Raw genomic sequence first — 20,251 nt, 5'->3', positions numbered from 1 at the left:
ATGCATTTTACGACAAAAAAAATGCACTTGCACGTTTTTATTCGTTCTGAAAGACAGGGCGTGCAAATGCAGACACAAGAAGTCAAGACACCACAAACACCGACTAACCTGGGTCAGCCGGCGTTTGTGGTGTCTTAACTTCTCTCTTGTGTCCTTGTTTGCACGCCCCGTCTTTTAGAATGAATACTTACCAACTAGCTCGGCTCGCTATCATTCCAAGTTTTATTTCTTGATTCTCAGGTCCACAGTAACGTCATACACAGCTCTGAATGATTGCAGTAAAGCTTTTAGACATGCAACAGTGTTGAGAGTGACAAGAGGTGGGAGGTGGTGGCAACCACTCACAGATACGTTGGAGCTTCCGGGTGTGTTGGTCCCATAGCCCGATGACGGCAGTGACGCGACTGACCATCGCCGGCCGTCCGCCCTGCAAAGAGAACAAGGACAGAGGCATGTTGTCTTCATGTCTAGAACCACGATGAGGCAGCTCGCCAAGATGTAAGTACCAGGGTTTTACGCTGACTGTGCAAATGATGTTCTTGGTGCCGCATCTGCCGAGTCCTCGTTGGGGAAGTATTGCGCGTATCTTCTTTTATGTACCGAACATTCGCAAAAGCAGCAAAGCCAACGTGTTACCACATATGGTTTCCAGTTACTTTACTGAGCAGCCAAACATTGATGTTTGATTTGGGAAGCGTTTCTCTGGCTTCTATAATGAGTGTATGCTGCACCACTGACACGAGTTGAAGTGTAGCAGAAACTATTTGAATGCACCAATAAACTTTCTTTAACACAATAAACTCCATCCATATCCATTCCATGGCTGAACTAAGGAAAAATTCTGCATCACATGTGTGTAAACTCAGAAGTCAAGAGTCAGCCCCAAGCTAAACCTTCCCGTAAAAACTGAGCAAGGCTTTTGAGCGGGCTGTTCGGTTACAGACGATCACAGGCTTCTCATGTGAACAAGAACGTGAGGACAAGCTAATGGCGCTTGTCTTGCGCTTTTAGTGTGCTTTTGTTTGCGCAAAATATCTGTGATCGCCCTCTCAAAAGGCTTGCTTCAGAGCGTACAATGATCTTCGGACCACAAACATTGTCACGCAGCCAGTTAAAAAAATTTTTTTTATCATTCACATACCAGCCCAGTACAGCTGAGATACGTGATGGGAAAGCACGAGATGTCAACAAGAATGCGTGCAAGTGGTCCCAACTCAACAGAAAAGAGCAGCGACAAGGTATTAAAGCAAGTGCCTGCAAACCAGCTATCTCGAGAGCAACGCAGATCGCCATCGAAACCCTGTACTTTCAATCGCACCAAGCATGGGGTGGCAAGTGAGGTTCTCACTCCAGAGATAAGCCACGTGCTGTGCGTTGCGTATCTCTCACCTGTGGAGTGTTCACCGAGCGTCAAGTGGGTTGCAGCCGCAGCCACCAAGTGCACTTAGAGTGCATGTCAACCGTGTTTCAGTACAGTGCCATCTTCTTGAAACTAGCTCTAGCTTCAAGTGGCCTTAGAAATAAACGAGGCTTGGGTTGAGGACGCCTGTTAAAACTTGCAGTATGGCTGGTTCACAGGAAACACAGTTTGGAGGATGTTTTCAAATGAATTTGTGCTACACCCAAACTGTGTCTCTTTTCTCTAAAGAAAAATTCCTTCGTGTTTGAAACAGCTGCAAATGTGGGGTGCCACTGCAGTTGAGGGGTGATGATTAACATGCCGTGCTGTTACAGTGACTGCAATATGCTTGAACACGTACACAGGGAACTTCTAAGAAGAATCGATGGACTAAGCTAATACCATAAAAGGGTCTGAACTTGAGCTTCTTCATAGGACTTCACGAAGGAAAAGAGCGAAAAATTATGGGACGACAAAGAAAAGACGGGAGGGGTGCCAACTGCAAACATTTACTCTTGATGCTGGCCATCAGTAGCATGTCCGATCTTCTCTGTCTCATCCCATCATTTCCCGTGAAATATGCTAACTGCTTCCGAAAATTTTATCGCTTTCATACCCCAAGGAAATGCTAAAACTATTGAAGGATACCAGCAATGTCACGAGCGGAGGCACTCCTCGAAATCACTTGCTGCACATGCAGCGCACGCAGCACAGACACAGAGAAAGCTGGAGGAATGACCTTTCTAGAGCCCGTAGTAACCTCTATTGGGGCAACTACTGCAAATGCAGTTGCAAGCTACCCTCTACACCATAGATGATCATAATTTTGCGAAGTAGGGAAGTACCCGCTATGCCATGATTTATCATGCTGCAAAGAAGCGAGGCACCCAATACGTGTCTGTAAGGCATTACGCACACTTTGGTGAAGCTGTGGCCCATGATGATAAAAGAATTATGGCAGAGCCCTTTGTAAGGTGTGGGAAGCTTTAAACCACCCACTTGTTACACAATTTGCATTGTGTGACGCCTGTTGTTATTTCACTCTAGTACCATGCCATATTACATCTGTTAACGTGATTCCTTGCAGGACATGATGCCTGTACAGGGTCTTTTTGCGAAGCAGTTTGAAGCACCGGTGTTGCTCTCTGGTAGAATACTCGACTGCCACAGAGAGTGGCAGTCGAGTATTCCCGCTCAAATTCTGTTTTTTTTTCTTACTCATTGGATGCGAGAGCTGTTACGGACACTGGCAACGGTGGTGGAGGACAACTACACCAACAAAATCGGCTCTTGTGATCTCATAACAATGTTTGCTGTAAAACAAGCACTCACTTTTTGACGGGGGCGAATGCGAAGTGCTGACTTGGGGACATGTTTCGGGGGCTGTCCAGAGGGCTACCTGCAAGGGGAAACAAGCCGGCGAATGTCAGGAGGGCACGGTGCGCTGTGGACCTAACCCACAAATACAGATTAACGAGTCTTAAATAGGCCTGGTAGTTTTGCAACACTAGATTTACAGGTGCCTCTCAACATGAGGTGCCGATACTCCTTGCCTTCCTACCAATATTGCTCCAATGTTTTTGATAAATAATATGTATTGTCAAATGGCTGTGATGTCCACGAGTAGGCAGTCGAACTTTTTAAGCATAAAATTATTGAAGCTAGTCGATAACCACGATGGTAAAGAATCTTTCTGAAATTGTTCTAAAAAAAACTTGCTGCGCTCACGAAAGAAAGCTCAACTAACTGCAGGAAGCACAAATTTTGAATTAAGCCTCACTGTAGTAAAAACTGATGAACAAAGTCAACACATTCGTAACTGTGCATCAAAGACCGATTACACATTTCTGCGAATTGTAGCGAAGTTAGAGCATGTGAAGAAGGGAAACACGATATGCAAGTTTAAAACATGCATAAGGCAGTTACCCTGTATATGAGAGCTTTGCAGAAACCATCCTCACAAAATTAGTGATATACTTCACAGCAATGCGTTAATTTCCGCTACTTTAGATGCGCGAATAGCTGCAAGTTATTGCAATAATAATATTTAGTGCCGAGTTGAACAGTCAGATGACATTTCAGTTTTTAAAAGAAACTATCGCATTTTATGACAAGTTTAATGAAAGAACTGCTGGCTTACGTTGAAGATGTGCACATCATGACAAGTATGTTTTTTACATCTTTCATTTGGGCCCAACAAACTTAACCGAATTCTGTGCATCAGATACTAAGAATTAAACCATGTATTTAAATAGCTTTCTAGATGAAGTGGCCCTCTTAAGCAACATGAAGGCATTCAATTCTGACACACTACCACACACATTCACATTCCCGAAAGATTCTGTGGAGGCCCGTCACGTACGTGACAGAATCACTGACGAAGGCAAACTTTATGGACTGTACACAAATTTCCTTTACACAAGAGTGAGACAGAAAAGTGTGGTTGACTCTTCAGCTCGTTTCCCTGGCAACTACATGTGGGCAGTTTAGGGCCCCTTCAGTGCAACTTTGCATGCTTGGCAAGGTCAGCTGCTTATCTGTACTCAATGCACTGTAAAGGCGCTGCTCGACGTTAAGACTGCTAGGAAAGAAAAAAAGCTGGCAGACAAGCAGCGTCACTCGATATCACTGAAATTGCATGACAAGCCCAATGCGAACTCACTCTGTGGAATGGGAGAATGGCACCTGGGAAGGGTTGGGGAAGTATTGCAGATGAGGCTCTTGCGAGCCGACGAGCATCGACTGCACAGAAGAAGAACAGAGGTAATCATTTATTTACGATGCTCACCCATACAAAAAGGTTCCAATTCAACAACACACAAAAGAGAGATTAGCACCTGCAGATGAAATGCTCACATACACAAAAAAGTAATATCAAGACAAAACCGCACCAAGTATATTTCAACGGGTTAGATGCCGCATTCCTGAAATCACCAGTAATCGGATTACCTGGAGAGGCGGGCAGTATATTTGCAAGAAAAACAGAGGGACGTTGGCTCATTAATGAAACTTCCTTAATTGTTTAACAGCTAACTACTTATGAGTGTAGGGCATAGTGAAGGAGGCCCCCCCCTTCCCCCCAAAAAATGTTAAATTTTGCTTGCATATATACATGCACACATACACATGCACGAACATACATAAAGTATGGTTGAACCCTGTCCCCCCCCACCAAAAAAAAATTTCTGGCTATGCACCTGATTCCAATTGCAAACTAAAACTGTACAGTAACAAAGCAACATTCTTTAAGCTGAAATGCTGCACTTTTAGACCCTGTTTTAGGAACAATGTGTTCGGGAACTGCGGCAAAATGCATTAAAGATCCCGCTCCCCCTATGCATTGTGGAGTTATAAACTTCGCTAATAATGTCGCCTTGAAGATTCTCTTGCAAGTAGTGACCAGCTCTGCAGGAAATGCAGCTAAAGTAGGAGAGCTTCATAACTAGTTACCATGGAGGGCATTTAACAGGCAAGTTTTCATTCATTCAGATTAACCGGTTTATTAGCAAACATTTGCATTTAAAACACTACATTTGAAATACTGTTGCAACATAGTATAATAAAAAGTTGGGCGAGTTGGTGTTGGCTGTGTCAATCTTTTCTTGTGTGCCGTTTTAGTCGCACTCCCATTTAATTATGTTGCAACTTAACAGAATGAAATAGCACAGAATGAAGCCAGGAGACATGAAACAACATAGAAGCAAAGTGAAATGCCAAACATGAAATGAGACGCCTTTCTGTTGGCGTTAGGGTAAATCAGTGGCAGCAGTTGGCTATGAGAACAGCTGCCAAAGGAGAGCAGGTAAATTTCACACATCTGCTGATACAGCTGCTTGAGAATAAGTGGTGCAGCAAAGACCATGACATTGCACACGTTACACTATATGTAATGCAGGGCCAATATTTTGTTGCGATGCATTATGCTTAATCGCACGCTGGTCTTATCAACCACTGCTCATGGCCGTTTGATCCCTCTGATAACGTGGGTTAGCCATCACTCTAATTACTGGCCAAGCATGAAAAGGCATTGGAAAAGGACTCGCTACAAAACACCACCGCACAGCCCCATTAAGGACTAACAAAGTAAAATCAAAGGCGCACCACAAGCAGAACGACAAACAAGCAACATGTAACGCAGAGCGCTGTTACTGCAACGGCTGCCGGAGCTCGTCAACAAAGCGTTGCATCACTGCTTGACGCTGTGACAAAGCATGTCCGTAAAATCCTGTCAACAAACTATACCAATCACTTCGTCTTGACACATTGTTCGTGCAAACTATGTCACCGCGTAACACAGCAAAGTGTTGTCGGTCATTTCTGTTTAGCAGTTCTCTTCATACGGTCACTGTGAAGCCTGGCAATGTCCACAGAAGTAGCAGTTTTGCAAAGTAGTGTGCACACACATACATACGCTCAAGTGTGAACGTATTTCAGTTAGTCCACATCGAAAAACAGAACGGTTAGTCCATATTGAAAAACAGAACGAGGGATTTATTTCTACTTTATGACCAGTCTCCAGACAATATGAATAACACACTAACAGATCCACTGTAGCACTGTTCAGCAGTGGTAAGGAACAAACATTAGACGCCCATTTCCTTCAACTCCCTTTCCGCCCGATGCAGCTAAATTTAACTCCTTCCGATACTCCTACACAAACGAACACTGTGCAGAAGCCACTAGCATGTTTGATGGGAGGTTTTCATTTGCCTTGTTCCATCACCAATGTCAAAAGAAAGCTTTTCTTTTCCTTTTTTGTAATGTCCACAGCCAATTATTTACTTGTGCTTGGTAATTCTGTGTTTTTTTTTTCGGTGAAAAAATGCAGCGTGACTGACTGTATAATAAGCCGACACTTGATTACTCTGCAAATAGAAGAACTCATTAAAAGAAAAAAAAAAAGCAGAATGCCTAAACATTACCATGACAAGATTTCACTGTAGTCTCCACTTAAACATATGTGAGTTTACTTATATATATATATATATATATATATATATATATATATATATATGATTAAGAAAAGAATATTCCCTTAACCTAAAGAAATATTTGAAAACATACACACAATAAACAAACAAAACAACTCATTAGTTTACTAACATTGAAGCAGGTCCACCAACCACTCTGATGAAGGCTGGTCCACCGGCCGCAAAGTTAGTTAACTAATGAGTTGTTTTACTTGTTAATTGCACGCATGTTCATTTTCAGATATATAAGATAATATAGTATACAAAAATAAATACCGACATTACCATGATGACGACGCTGGCGAAATCGTTATCTCCGGACTCCTACGCCTCGAAGTGAAGCGGTTTTCCGGCACGATCATGCTCGCTCGGATTCAGCAGCATACTATTGAAAAATCTCGCTTCCCACCGACGACTGACGTAGCCGGCACCAAAAACTCAGAATAGCACGATCCACTCTTACGTACAACGCTTCTTCCCACGCACGCACTCACTTCTCGAAACGGAAAGACGGCGAAGAGCAAAAGAAGGAACTGTGGGAATGCACGCGGATGCCCGCACCTGTTCTCAGATCAAAAGGCACCACCCCTATTCATCGAGGCTGCTAATACGCGCTGCTTGTCTATTGTTCGGCGCGGCACGCTCTCCGAGCCATTCATCACGTGGCCCGCCTGTACTTTGTTGCTATGACTTGAGCTTCCTTTCGAGGCGTACCATGCAGAGCGAGCTGCTGTAGTGTTCTGAGAAAAAGAAGTCGCCAGCCCGCAAATTAATTGCTCCGAGAAGTTCAAAACCCTTTATCGCGCACATCGTTGCTATACTTAAGGTCAATGTCTGTCTTGTTACCAACCCTCCTTCGTTTTGCTCTAATTGAGAAAAGAAGAGTTGTTCCTTATCGCCTGGAATTTGTCTTGCGGTGCAATTATAGAAAAAGGTTTAATTAGTAAGCATCAAAGGATGATACCGTTTATATGAAGTTATAGAACAATCTGTAAATTCAACCATTGTTTTAATCCTCTCCACTATAAATTTTGTTCAGCGATCCTACATAACATGTCTACTTTCTGGACCACAGTTGTTGGGTATTAATGGTATCATTAAAATTTTTTAGATAATTAAGTGGACAAGTTAATTCAACAGTTAGACAATGCCATCTAAGCTTCTACTTAATTCAATGCCCCTAATTACAAATCCAAGCTAACTGTACACCAGCCGCACTCCTAATTCCTTTGAAATTGTAATATGTAATAATAAAACTTATTGATTGATTGATTGATTGATTGATTGATTGATTGATTGATTGATTGATCGATCGATTGATTGATTAAGAGAAATTTAATCAGCCAAATGAAGCCTTGGCAGGTGAGTCGGAAGAGTCTGCACCATCAAAACTTTCCAAAGTATTTTGCATGCAAACTGTGCCGAAAAATTTGAAATTTTTAAAAAGCTTTCTTTTTAGATTGCAATAAACTGCTCCTGAATCAATAGCCCCATTTGGGTATTAGCCCCCCATTCGGGTATATTCGGGTATTAAACTCAGAAAAAAAGAACATGAAAGCACAGAATGCGAGAACGAATACTAAGGGACTTCTACATTTACTCGGTTTCTTATACCCCTGTCACACGGGGCAACTTAAGTGCACTTTGAGGGAGTGCACTTCGCCGCTAGTGCCATTCGCACGCTGTCACACGGGAACGTTTAATGACACTCGCTGCAAAGCGCACTTGCCAGCGAGTGCGTTCGCCAAACTCACTTCGCCGAGACGGAGTGTCTAGCCTCGATAGCAGTGGCTCGAAAATAAATAAGTTATTATCTAAAGCCGAGTTCATAGCATTTTTGAACTATCGTTTTCTTTATTAGGAATATTCTTATGCATTAAAACATACTACATTACAAAAAAAACTACTTTGCTATTCTCGTTCTCTGGCAGTTTACAGCCCCGACCGCCAGGGGCATGCCCAGCGCTCGCTGTGCAATGGCTGCAGCCGCCACGTTTGTACGTAAATTTTATTTCAAGGGCTGGTTATAGCTGTAACACAGCATTACTTAAGAAAAATTGCCTGAAATAAATACCTGTTGTGCTACTTAAATACTGATCGCCATTACAATCATTTCCAAAGTGCACTTCCCTTTCTCGTGTAGCAGCGCGCTGCCAAAGTGCCATTCTGGGGGCAAAAGTGCACTCGCTCAAAATGACACTCAAATTGCCAGTGTGACCGGGGTATTAAATGAAATGTGAGCACTCCTTTTCAAACATGCAGTATTCCACAATTTTTTTTTTATCGCTGAAGTACGGCATAAAGTTTGCCCAACTAATTTTTCATACATACACGTATGTACAGTTGATGTCAAAAGTTTAGAGACCACAAGGTCCGGGAAAGAATGGAATTTCCTAGCAATTCTTTACTGTATTTGGTCGAACTGCACAGTACATGTTTAATGCATTTTAGAACAGGCGGAAATTTAAATTCAAGGTTGCCCACCAAAGCAGCCGGAATATTAAGCTTTACCTTGCGTCCTGTGGTCCCTAAACGTTTGACGCTGACTGTATAATCAATCATGTCAACAACCACTTCTTTTCCAATGAACGCAAAGAGACGTTGCTGTCGTACTAGCTTTGCTACTGTTCAGGCGTTGCTCCCTGTAACAGCGAGTCATGCTGTACGTGATAGAGTCATGGCCAACACCTACACTACACCTTAATTCCCCGCACATGTTTTCATTCACGTGCCCCGACCATCAACAACAGCTCTTTACCGACACACGACGTTGTGACAGCATCTGCGCTCGCCTTTGTTCTGAGCCCCACTACCTTTTCCTGCGTCGCATGTGCCGCAGCTGCCCATCCGTAACGTGCCCCATTCCACACACACTGCTTCCTTTCACAAGCATGCTCTTCCGTCACGGGTTTGTCTGTCATGCAGATGTGACAGGCACGTCATGTACTTATATCTCGTCGAAGCAAAATGGTTATTAAGTGTCTGGTCATTCGCGTCATACATAATGTATTTACACGCACGAAAAAGCACGTCAAGGTCTTCTAACCAATGAGTGGCACAGGCTACTGAAACAGCCGAGCACTGAATGCATTGTAAAGATAGACTACACCTACTGGCTTTCTTTGCAACTGTTTGTTGCTTCTTTTTTTTTTTCTCACATGAACACTAAATAGACTATGAACTATAAGTACACATTATTAGGACAAATTCGACAGGCTTTGTGAACACAACAGCTGGTGCTAAGAAAATGACAAACTTAATTGGGTGATTTCATTTGAACACTGACTTTATGCATGTTGTTGGACTCACAGATGGTTTTGCACTCTTTTATTCTGTTCCCTTAGTTTTATCCTCCCCTTTTCCTCTTTCCCAGTTCAGGGTAGCAAATGAAACATTGCAATCTGATTAAATTAAATTCTGGGGTGTTACGACCAAAAATCAAGGTATATTCCAATTTTCAAAGCATGCCATACTGGGAACTTGTATTAATTTTGACCGCTTGGAGTTTTTGTAACGTGCACCAATATCCAAGCACACGTGAGCTTTCGCATTTCGCCGCTGTTTAAATGCAGCTGGGAATTGGACCAGCACCCTCATGCTAAGGAGCCCAACGCTGGAGCTAATAAGCCATTGTGACCGGTTGGCAATCTGGTTAAGCTATCTGCCTCTCTTTCCGTGTTCTGGTTCTATCTTTTGAATTAACATCATGAACTGGGAAATTAAAGCTAACAGAGGAGGAAAAAGAAATTGCTAGTAATGAAATTTGTTGAAGATTGGTCTTGAAAAGCTAAACTGCATAGCCGTAGGCAACAGTTATACCGCGTTATATTATACAAGCAAACCTAACGCGGTATAACTGTTGCCTACGGCTATGCAGTTTAGCTTTTCAAGACCAATCTTCAGCAAATTCCATTACTAGCAATTATATATACGAGGGCGGTCCGATAAGTACTTAGCCTTCAAAAGAAAAACAATAATTTTGGAATGGTGTCAATTTATTTCTCAACATAGTCCTCTTTCAACTCTATACACTTGACCCAGTTATCCTCCAACTTCTTGATGCCGTCAGAAAAATACGTTTTCTCCTGAGCTGCAAAGTAGGCTTCTGTGGCAGCAATAACTTCTTCATTAGACTCAAATTTGGGTCCGGCGAGTGACTTTTTCAAGTTGGGAAACAAGAAGAAATCACTCGGGGCCAAATCTGGAGAATACGCTGGATTGGGCACCACTTCGTAGCCCAGTTCGACCAACTTGGCCATGGCGACGGCGCAGGTGTGAGCTGGCGCGTTGTCATGGTGGAAGAGCACCTTTTTCTTCACCAAATGTGGCCGTTTTTTCGCAATTCGTCGTCGAATCGGCCCAGTAATTTGGCGTAGTAGGGTCCTCTCACCGTTTTGCCCTTCTCAAGGTAGTCGACGAAGATCACACCTCGAGAATCCCAGAAAATGGTGGCCATCACCTTTCCGGCCGATGCGACAGCCTTCGCTTTCTCCGGAGCAGGTTCTCCGGGTGCAGTCCACTGTTTCGACTGTTCCTTGGTCTCTGGTGTGTACAAGGGGATCCATTTTTCGTCGGCGGTCACAAAACGACGCAAGGACTCCTTCGGATTACGCTTAAACAGCTTCAAACACTGCTCTGAAGTGGTCTCACGGACGCGCTTGTTGTCCGGAGTGAGCAAACGCGGCACCCATCGCGCCGACAGCTTTCTCATGCCCAAAATTTCATGCAGGATATGACCCACGTGGTCTTTGGAGATGCCTACTGTCTCGGCTATCTCGCGCACCTTCAGTCAGCGGTCTGCCAATACAAGGTCATGGATCTTTGCCACGTTATCGGCCGTGGTAGCTGTTTGCGGGGCCTCTGGGCGAGGCTCATCAAAAACCGACGTGCGACTACGTTTAAACTCTTTGAACGAATTTTTGACGATTGCCATCGAAGGAGAAGACTCACCATAGACGGCATCCAGTCGCTCTTTGATTTCGCTGCTCGATTTCCCTTCGAAAAACAAGAATGGAATCACCGACCGATATTGCTCTTTTTCCATTTTCAACGGACACACGAATATCACCTGCTTCTTCAAGCGGTCAAAACAAAACCCCGAGCCCGATTCGTCTGGACCTTTGCATGTGTCCCTCTAAGAGAGCGTACTCAACGTCAGTATATGTCTCATGTGATAGCGTCGCGCTCACGCAATGAGGCTAAGTACTTATCGGACCGCCCTCGTATATGACAATAAAATCTAGGCATCAGCACACTGAACGCCAGAACTTTTGCCGTTTCATGGATTGAAATAAAAGCAATAACTGCAGTTTCAAGGACTGTGGGGAGTGCCAGCTGCTGAACATTACTCTTCTGGGAAAGCAAAACGAAACAGAAAGAAAAAAAAAGGAAGATCCAGGTGGGTGGATGTGCGTACACAGCTGGGCAGTATCACACACACACACGCAGGCTTCACGAGTGCACGAGCTCTCGTTTCGGAAACCAGGAGCAGCGCCCCGTTGCCTGCTCTGGTTTCCCAATTTGGAGCTATGAAGCTCATCACTCCCCATTCAACAGTCTCGTCCTTAGCCTCGAGAGAGTTTCGCAATGCCTGCTTTCATGACCTTGCTGCGGAGTTTAGCAGCGTGCTTCTGTATGTGAAGATATTCGAAAATGGCAAACAAACTAAGCTAATGAAGGAAAAATCAAGAATGGTTGACAGCGAAACTTTCTTCACAGGGGGCTAGTTGGTGATGATCTGCTGTGACGAGTGTTTTGAGGCACCAGGTTTAAAATCTGGCCAAAGTGTGCAATGCCAATATGTGTCAGTAAATCACCGGTGAGAAATGAATCACCACATATAGCCACAGAATGAGTGCAAAGGAGCCTAAAGTAGTTCTCACTGCGTAAGTGCGTTAAATGTATATTAGGAATATGACAACGACTGTGCTCTGAGCCTAAAAGTTGTATCATAAAGGCATTAGAGTTTAAAAGATTGTGGTCATGCTAGTTTACACACAGCATTACTGCCTCACCGATGTCCTTGAATGCAAGGACCTGGAGACACTTGAAATACTGAGTGAAACTGGCTCGGCAGTAGCCTCTCATGAGAGACCGTGCTAAGATTCTGCTGGACTGATTATGTGCAATGTGTGCGAGTTATTTCAAAAGCTTCGAAGTGAACTGGTGCCGGACAACAGTTCAGGGTTAACAAAAACAATGCCATGTGCAAAAAGATGTTTGCAATACAGCTTGTCATAACGTCACAGATTTGGATGGCGCTTGCGAAAGCCCAGTTAATGTCTTGTCGATAACTCTCGGAGTTTAAATCACTCGGCTATCACATCGACGCTGCCTTATCGATAAAGGTGGATCACACCACTGCAGAAGCTGTAAAGACTGAGCTTTAGGCAAATTTTACTCAACAGCCCAAATGAAAAAGAAAGATTAAAACCTGCGACACCACACTGACATAGGTGTGCTGGGGCATCATGAAAATGAAAAACTTGAACACTTGTTTTTTTTTTCTCCTAATAACCGACTCATCACAACACACTTAATAAAACTGGAAAAACTGGAGGTTTTGTTACCTCCAGTTTAACAAAAGGTATTTGTTTGAACAAATACCTTTAAGGGTCTCAGAGTGGTTTTGGGGGTTCGGAATTTTTCTCCAATTCATAAGAAGCATGCTGTAGCGTTGCTAGGGTGAGGGGTGAGTGAAAGAACAGGCCACCTTCAAGTCTAAACTAATTTATTACTTCACTCCCTTTAACAGGAAAAAAAGATGGCAGGAACACGCACCATGCCCTGTCCTATCCACACTCGTGACAACCTTGAACCATAAACACAGCGCACAGACCCCTTTCGAGGACTTCGTGTGAGGGGATCGAGTTTTCAGAGAGTGCATAACCAGTCCAGTCTAGTTTAGCGTTTTTCCTTTAGCATCCTTTTAAGAGAAAGAAAAGACGCAGCACATGGACAGCTTAGACAGCCGCTTCTGGCCCGTGAGTCAGGTGCGCAGAGGTGTGCACAAATGGCGCTGCTGCAGCCCTCGAGGACGTCGCTAAATTTAGCCACTCTCCCCCCCCCCCCCCCCCCCGTTTTCTAACTCTCCGACCTCTCTTACTCTCTCCCCTCACTCTCTGCAGGAGCCCACCCTCATGGAACACACAGTGGCTCTTGTCCACTCCACATTTGGCAGCTGGGTCAGCGTGGTGGCTCCTTAAAAAGCAACCGGGGAAAGACGTCCCTTCTCCATTGCGTGCTCTGTATTTTGGGTGAGAGAACGGCCTACCGACCTCGTTGCGGTACTGCCTTCAGTTTGCGAGTGTCACAGCTAGCTGTCAAGTGAGGCACAGCGCGTGGCTTCGATGCAAGGCATCGGTTTGTAGTCGATAATAAATTTGAACAGCACGACTGAACACGGACACATACACGCTATTTATTATGATTGTCAACTAACTAGCCTACCAATGCACTTTGGTTGGTAGTCGAAACACTGGGCCTTGAAGCTGTCTCGTGTGGTGCACTGACGCATTCCTGAAGTTGTAGAAAATCCGCAAGACGTTTCTTGCACACAAAGAAACGACACCCGCCAAAAATGAAGCTCGGGTGACACTTTATAAAAGATTTTGATTTTGATACTGAAGATACTCTCAAATTATTGGACTTGGCGTTTCATTGGCATTACTGAAACGTCATGACACAGAGCAACACTTCCAGCTTCGGACGGTAATTCTTTGGGCGAGTTGGTGCTACGTGTTGAATCTCGACGTGAAACACGGACTATTGCCCTGTCAAAAAAAATGAAATTCCAATATTTGTTCTGTGTGCATACTTGAAGACAGCTGATGTAGGCTTTCATATCTGTGTTTATTTATTGTATTTTGTTTTTAGTGACGAATCTGAAGCTTTTCTGCAATAAATGGCACTTGGAAGGGAGCACTTTGTCGTTTTCCATGGTCCTTGTATTTTGCGCTGTTGTCGAGGTTTAAAATTTGCTGGCAACACATACACAACTCAGTAGGATGATGCTGCTTGAAAAAAAAAGTATGTTGTGCTTGTTTCCATTTGCCACACCTGTATGTGGCAGCTGTGGCAATGGCTGGAACAGCGCCAGCTTGCGTATATTAATGTCACAATCTACTGAGCTCATCCACGCAGAAGTCATAAACTGGTTCATAGAAACAACCATTAGAATTAAATATGTCTAACTCTCGTAGCGTTTAGAAGCCTTGGACCTTCATTTACAATAAACAAGTGACAATCTGAAAATGTTAGGTTAGAATTCAACGAATGCTTTCACAACTTACTGCAAGCAAGTTTTAAAGGGCCCCTAAACCACCTCCAATATTTTTTAAACATTTCAAGTAAACGCACGCACCGAGCTCAGGCTGCCGTCACGATCAACAGTGCCAAGTACAGCAGCACTACGCAGCGTACGCGCGCCATGGAATAACAAAAACAATCTTGTGCTCCTCTACGGGCCCTTCGGTATCAATGTTGCTTGTGACGTCACCAGTAGAGTGAGTGTTCCTCCTCACTTTGCAAGGAGGAACACTCGGCTAGGAGGAGAGACAAGCCAACGAACGTAGCGTAGCGAAGGAAAGAGCGAAACGAGGAAGGGCCGCATTTGGGAAAAATTTTCGCGGCTACGTATTTGTGAAAGTTGTCGTTTTTTTAACCAATAAACACAATGGTAACAGGCTTATTAATGACCTATTGTGCTAGACATTGCAAGTGTATGACATCAAGTGAATTAAGCGAAAAGGCAGGCACTTCTTGCATACTGCAATGATGTTAGACTTCAACCAAAAATTAATCCATTAACTTAGTAACAAATCCTTTTAGACTATGTGTCCCAGTTACCAAAATGAACTTGAGCAGTGATGAAGCGATAATAGTGAAGTGACAAAATGAATTTTGAGGAATGAGTTATCCAAATGAAAGGCAAAAAAAATGTACTGATACTCCAACCATCGCCGGTCAACACACCATATCTTCGACATTGCCAATAAGCGTTCACTTGAACCACAATGCAAGGTAACTGGGTATGCAGGCCAACCTCTCATAGTACCGTATTCAGTAAACTTCCAAAAGTACTTTCTTTAGCTTTTGGAGTGAACTCTAGTAATCCATGTATAGGAACTTAGTATGCATCATAACTACAAGCCAGGCACATGTATCCCCCTCTTTATCTGATACGAGTTGAAGAGGTCCACAGTGTCAAAGTTAACCTTGGCAAGAAACATGACGCGAAAGTGGGACGCTTTAAGAGAGCAGGCCCACACACGCAAAAAAAAACAAACTGTGTGACCCAGTCCCTTCGGTGTGCCAGAAAAAACAAGCCACTCCCAGGGTGCAAGAGGGGAGCCATGCACTGAGGCGAGACGTGCTGTTGCGAGGTTTACAAGAAAAAGAAACGTGAGGTGACCACGTGCGGCCTCCCAGAGAAACACTTTGAAACCTGCCTCGTTCTTGAAACTTGTCTTTCATTTTTACTTTTTTCTGGCCTTCGACACAGGCAACATCTATGCCGTGACGTAGCGTGCGAGGGTTCACTGGCCAAATTCCTGCTTGAAACGTCATATACTACGTTAACGCCTGCGGTCGAAAAGAAGTCTCAGATTGGCAATGAATTGTCTTTTCATCCACTTTCACTTTCTATTTCCTTATCATTTCCACATTTCAACTAAATAGTATTTACCAGCTTGACGTACGATTTTCCTGGCTTCATTGCATATGTCACTTCTCAAAAAGACAAACCGCTGGTTCATATAAAGCCAAAATTACTGACACCAGTCAATTCTTTGAAGTAATTTCAACAAGCTGAAAACGAATGACTTTGAGGAGTTGGATGCTTGCAGTGTGGTTAGAACATATGCATTGTTAATAATTATTTATTCCTTCATTAACTTTCAGTCTTCAATCTCCTTTCCCTCCCCCAGTGACCTTATTATGGTTTCAAACCTAACAAACCACCGCTCGATGCTTTCAAATCTACCAAAAAGAAAAACCATTCCAATGCCCGCAGTTTAAAGGTGGCACTCTTTCTGTTTCCTGCATCCCATCCTGCTTGCTGCACATTATATGTTTGAGCTCACTTCCATCTCACTGAGAGCGAGTGGGATTGAAATCCATCAGCTTCTTCAAGGCCACCAGACGATTCCAGCTTTTCCTTGACAGCAGAGACGCCTAGCGGCATGCACGGCCTTTACGGGCTCACGACTACACCGTGTCAATGGTCCCACAATCAACTCCATGTATGCACAATTGTTATAGAGCCCCTTGTAACGAGCACAGTTTTTATGGCACCGCGCGTGACGTGTCAATGACCGGGAGACACCTCCTCCATGTAGAGCAGCTTTTATGGGGCAGCTGTATTGCGCGAAGTGCTGATTTGCAGGGAAAAAAGAAAACAAAAAACGGGCCATTAGAAATACCGCTCATATAAGCGCAGTGCAATTTAGTGATGCCCGCAACTCGTCGACTTTCTTAACGGAAACAGCGGCAGCACCGCGTTGACAACCCTTATCAAGGCGGCCCACTTTGCCTGCACAGCCAGACGGGCTGGCTCGCAAAGGGGCCTGCGAGCCGGTAAGAAGACACGCACCACTGCACGTGGGCAGCCCTCTCCGCGCAGAAGAAAGAGCGCTGCCAATTCTCGTGGAAAGGCCCCGAAAAAATGAAAAGAAATGTGAAGAGATAAAACAGTGCGGCGCTGCCGATCACTCACCTTCCTCGTCTGGAGACATTGAGCTCCTTCTGCAAATAGACAAAAAAGAAAGATGGAGGGTGAGATAAGGATGCTCTTTCACATGCACGCGCAGACACTTGACAGACTGCTTGGGCTGTCGGAAAGAGTCATATCAGTCAGGTGACGAAGCCCCCGCCACCACCCCCTTGAACTCTCGTTATCTAGGGGTCGCGACACCCGACCACACCACCCCCTTGCGTCTACAACAGATGATTGGGTTGCCCAACGATAAGTTCAGAGTAAAGCATTGAAAGAGAAGAGATAGCAATTTTGCTAACTGATAAACAAGGTAAACGCACAAGCCGTTACTGCATCTGAGTGGGCGTGAAAGATGACTCACTCATTCACGAAGGCAAACAATGAAGCAGATAAAGAAATACGGAACGGAAACGTGTGGTACCAAAGAAACAATGGCAACAAAATAAAGAGAGAGAAGAAAGCTACAGGTTGTTTTCCCTGGGTTTGCAACAAGGGGTATCGGTTTTGAAGAACGGGTGCAAACAATGTATCCCTATGCACCGCAGGTCAGTGAACTCAGCTCAGAGGAGAAACGGGCTGACAATCAGTTGCTTTCGTTAGCAAATGGCCGACGCAAATAACGCACCTCCAAAAGGGTATCCTTAACGGTTCAGACCACTGCTTTCACATGAAAACCAAGTTTAAATCATTTTGCATTCGAGGAAGCCTGCAACACCTTTCTGATGCAATGCGAGATGGCAAAAACCTCAAAAGGCCACACTCTGTGTTACCAATTCTGCTGAACTAAGCACTAAACTTCCTGTGTCGGAAATATATTGTTGGTACGGCAGCACAATTTCTTGCAGCTGCCTACGCAACATAAACAAGTTTGCACACGTACAACCTCGCAGATTAACAATACACTACTATGCAGATGTCAATACAGAAACAGTATTGATCAGCAAATAACAGTACTGATTACCAAACTGATGGATTGTAGCAAACTAGAAACCAAAAATATGAGTGCAATGAGGTGCAGAGAAAGTGCTTCATGCCCATCACAGATCTCTGTACCTATGCAATTCATAAAGGCATATTGTGATCGTCCTACAATTACTGTATGTATAGCAAGGCTAAGCTAATTGGGAATTACATGTGTGAACTGACAAGACGCAAAGTATGACTTCCTTCAAGGAAGTCATTTGTTACTATTATGAATGGTGTTGAGTCAAGGTTAACGAGTACTACTTGTCAGGAACGCAGTAATCCATAATCCTCCTCAAGGGCAGCCTAGTAATTCACTACTACTTGTTTCGCAAGCTCCTTACGTGCAAAAGTACTTGAGGAATAGTCCATAAGAATGCACATGAAGTAATGGTAATGTAATAATGCATTGCTCACAACTTGATGAAGCATATGCCTACTAATGCGTAAATTCAAATCATGTGCCAGTCAAGGTACCGCAGCAAACAAAGAATGACTTCAAGAAGTTCAGCACACTTGAAAGGAGATTATAATCATAAACAGTGTATGTTTCGTAGAAAGTGCATTGATGTTATTTTTAACTTGTGGGCGCCACTATCTTTGGCTTTTGTATGAATGATTTATTAGTTATATGCATTATGACATCAAATTTACGAGGTCATGAAATGCTGAATGCATCTATACGACCATTCTCATGCACGAGTCTACTTCAGTAATATTAATTCAGTTGCTACAAATACAAAGCGTACAAAACAACAATGTTAACAGCCCAAAGTGGCTGCACCCGTCCATAAAAATAGTATATAGACCATAACTGTCGACACTTGTATGCGGAAGTCATCTTTTGCTGGGGAGTACTGGAACAGGTGCCACATTCAGCTGCAGCAACACTTGTCGTGGTCACATTGCGTGCTTGCCCTTACCGTTGCCTAAACATCGGCTGTCACGTACATCCGTGTTGTGCATAGAATATGCAGGGCCTACTGTTAGTTTCAGTATACGTTTCATTCATAAGAATATATTGCAATAGATTACATGCAGACAAGTTGTACAGGTCTTCAAGCGAGTATCTCACCCAATGACCCTTGATCCACATGATCCATGTCACCTAGCTAACGGACACTACACCAGTACACCTGTGTGTTTCCCCACTTCAACCACGACCTCCAAACCTCCCATTTATCTTTCTTCCCATTCCAATTCCCGCCAAACCAGAATCAAGAGAAATGCCCCCCTATGGGGTATTCCTGTTGTCTGCTGTTCTTTCACCATCCCGTGTCCAGCGCTGTTTGTTCCCGTCTTCATCATGTACCAACCAGCCCAGTTAGGCGCACTACTGCACCCCACTATGGCTTGCCTCCTAATGGTGTTGTAGCACGTAAAACTCATGAATGTCTTTTTTTTTTTTTCAATGCATGTATCACAGAGTCTTGCAGTTAGTCTAGTGGTTGCGGTTAGAGACATGCAGTTAGTATTTACGTGTGGTGAGCACATGTGTGCTAGCAAGGTGAGTGGCAGGCCATCAGACAGGGAGCGAATCTTCCGGAACACTTTAAAAGAGGCCCCTGGCAAACGCTTCAAGAACTGTTCCTGGCAGGTTGCCCTCGGTCGCAGAGAGGTTTGTTTTTCCATCCCTCCGTGCACAATCCCTCTAAGCTATCAGTCATCCACACAAAAGGACCACGCCAGCAACGAGAGGGGCAAAGGCTGTCCCCCCCCCCCCGCCGCATTTGCTTGATGGATGGGCTGGACCAAGGGTCAGGCAATGAGAGGCAGCAAGCAGATTAAGACTCTGGAAGGTTCACAAAAACAAAGTAACCCTCGAAGGCCAAGCCCAGCCTAAGCCCAGCTTAAACAAAAGAAGTTGAGGGATGAAGAAGTAGGAACAATAACAAAGCCAGAATGGCAAACAAAAACAAACTTGAGGAAGCCGAAACTCTTCAGCCTTCCTTCATATTCCTCCTCCGCTAGAAAGGAAGCTTCGACAGCAGGAATAAACTATCTTCCCTTCCTTTGTTTGTTTCCTGTGTGTTACGCCAGGATTCAAGGATTCCTTCGTGTCAGTGTCACGCAAGGAGAGTTTCAAGAATCCCGGGAATCTCTGCCCGGACTGGGGAAGAATTCTGAACGGAAAGTGGAAGCGGACACTCGACATTTTCCATTCGACATTTGCGGCCGACACAAACCAGGCTTCGTACCCATGAC

At 44.1% G+C, this 20,251-nt stretch overlaps 1 protein-coding gene across 5 annotated transcripts in view; it reads right to left on the bottom strand.

Annotated features, from left to right (window-relative positions):
* Positions 1-20,251, bottom strand: part of LOC119404699 (microtubule-associated serine/threonine-protein kinase 3) — a 307,846-nt gene that overhangs the window by 37,793 nt on the left and 249,802 nt on the right. For all 5 annotated transcript variants that reach the window (XM_037671339.2, XM_037671340.2, XM_037671342.2 and 2 more), the window contains 4 exons: positions 17,084-17,112; positions 4,062-4,141; positions 2,732-2,798; positions 346-427 (listed from right to left, as the gene is read on the bottom strand). In XM_037671339.2, the coding sequence (XP_037527267.1) occupies positions 346-427; positions 2,732-2,798; positions 4,062-4,141; positions 17,084-17,112 (258 nt within the window). The remainder of the gene's footprint in view (positions 1-345; positions 428-2,731; positions 2,799-4,061; positions 4,142-17,083; positions 17,113-20,251) is intronic.

The sequence above is a fragment of the Rhipicephalus sanguineus genome, chromosome 9 (genome assembly GCF_013339695.2).
Source record: "Rhipicephalus sanguineus isolate Rsan-2018 chromosome 9, BIME_Rsan_1.4, whole genome shotgun sequence".
Lineage (NCBI taxonomy): Eukaryota > Metazoa > Arthropoda > Arachnida > Ixodida > Ixodidae > Rhipicephalus > Rhipicephalus sanguineus.
The sequence above is the reverse complement of the archived record's forward strand: the minus strand, read 5'-3'. Positions and strand labels throughout refer to the sequence as shown.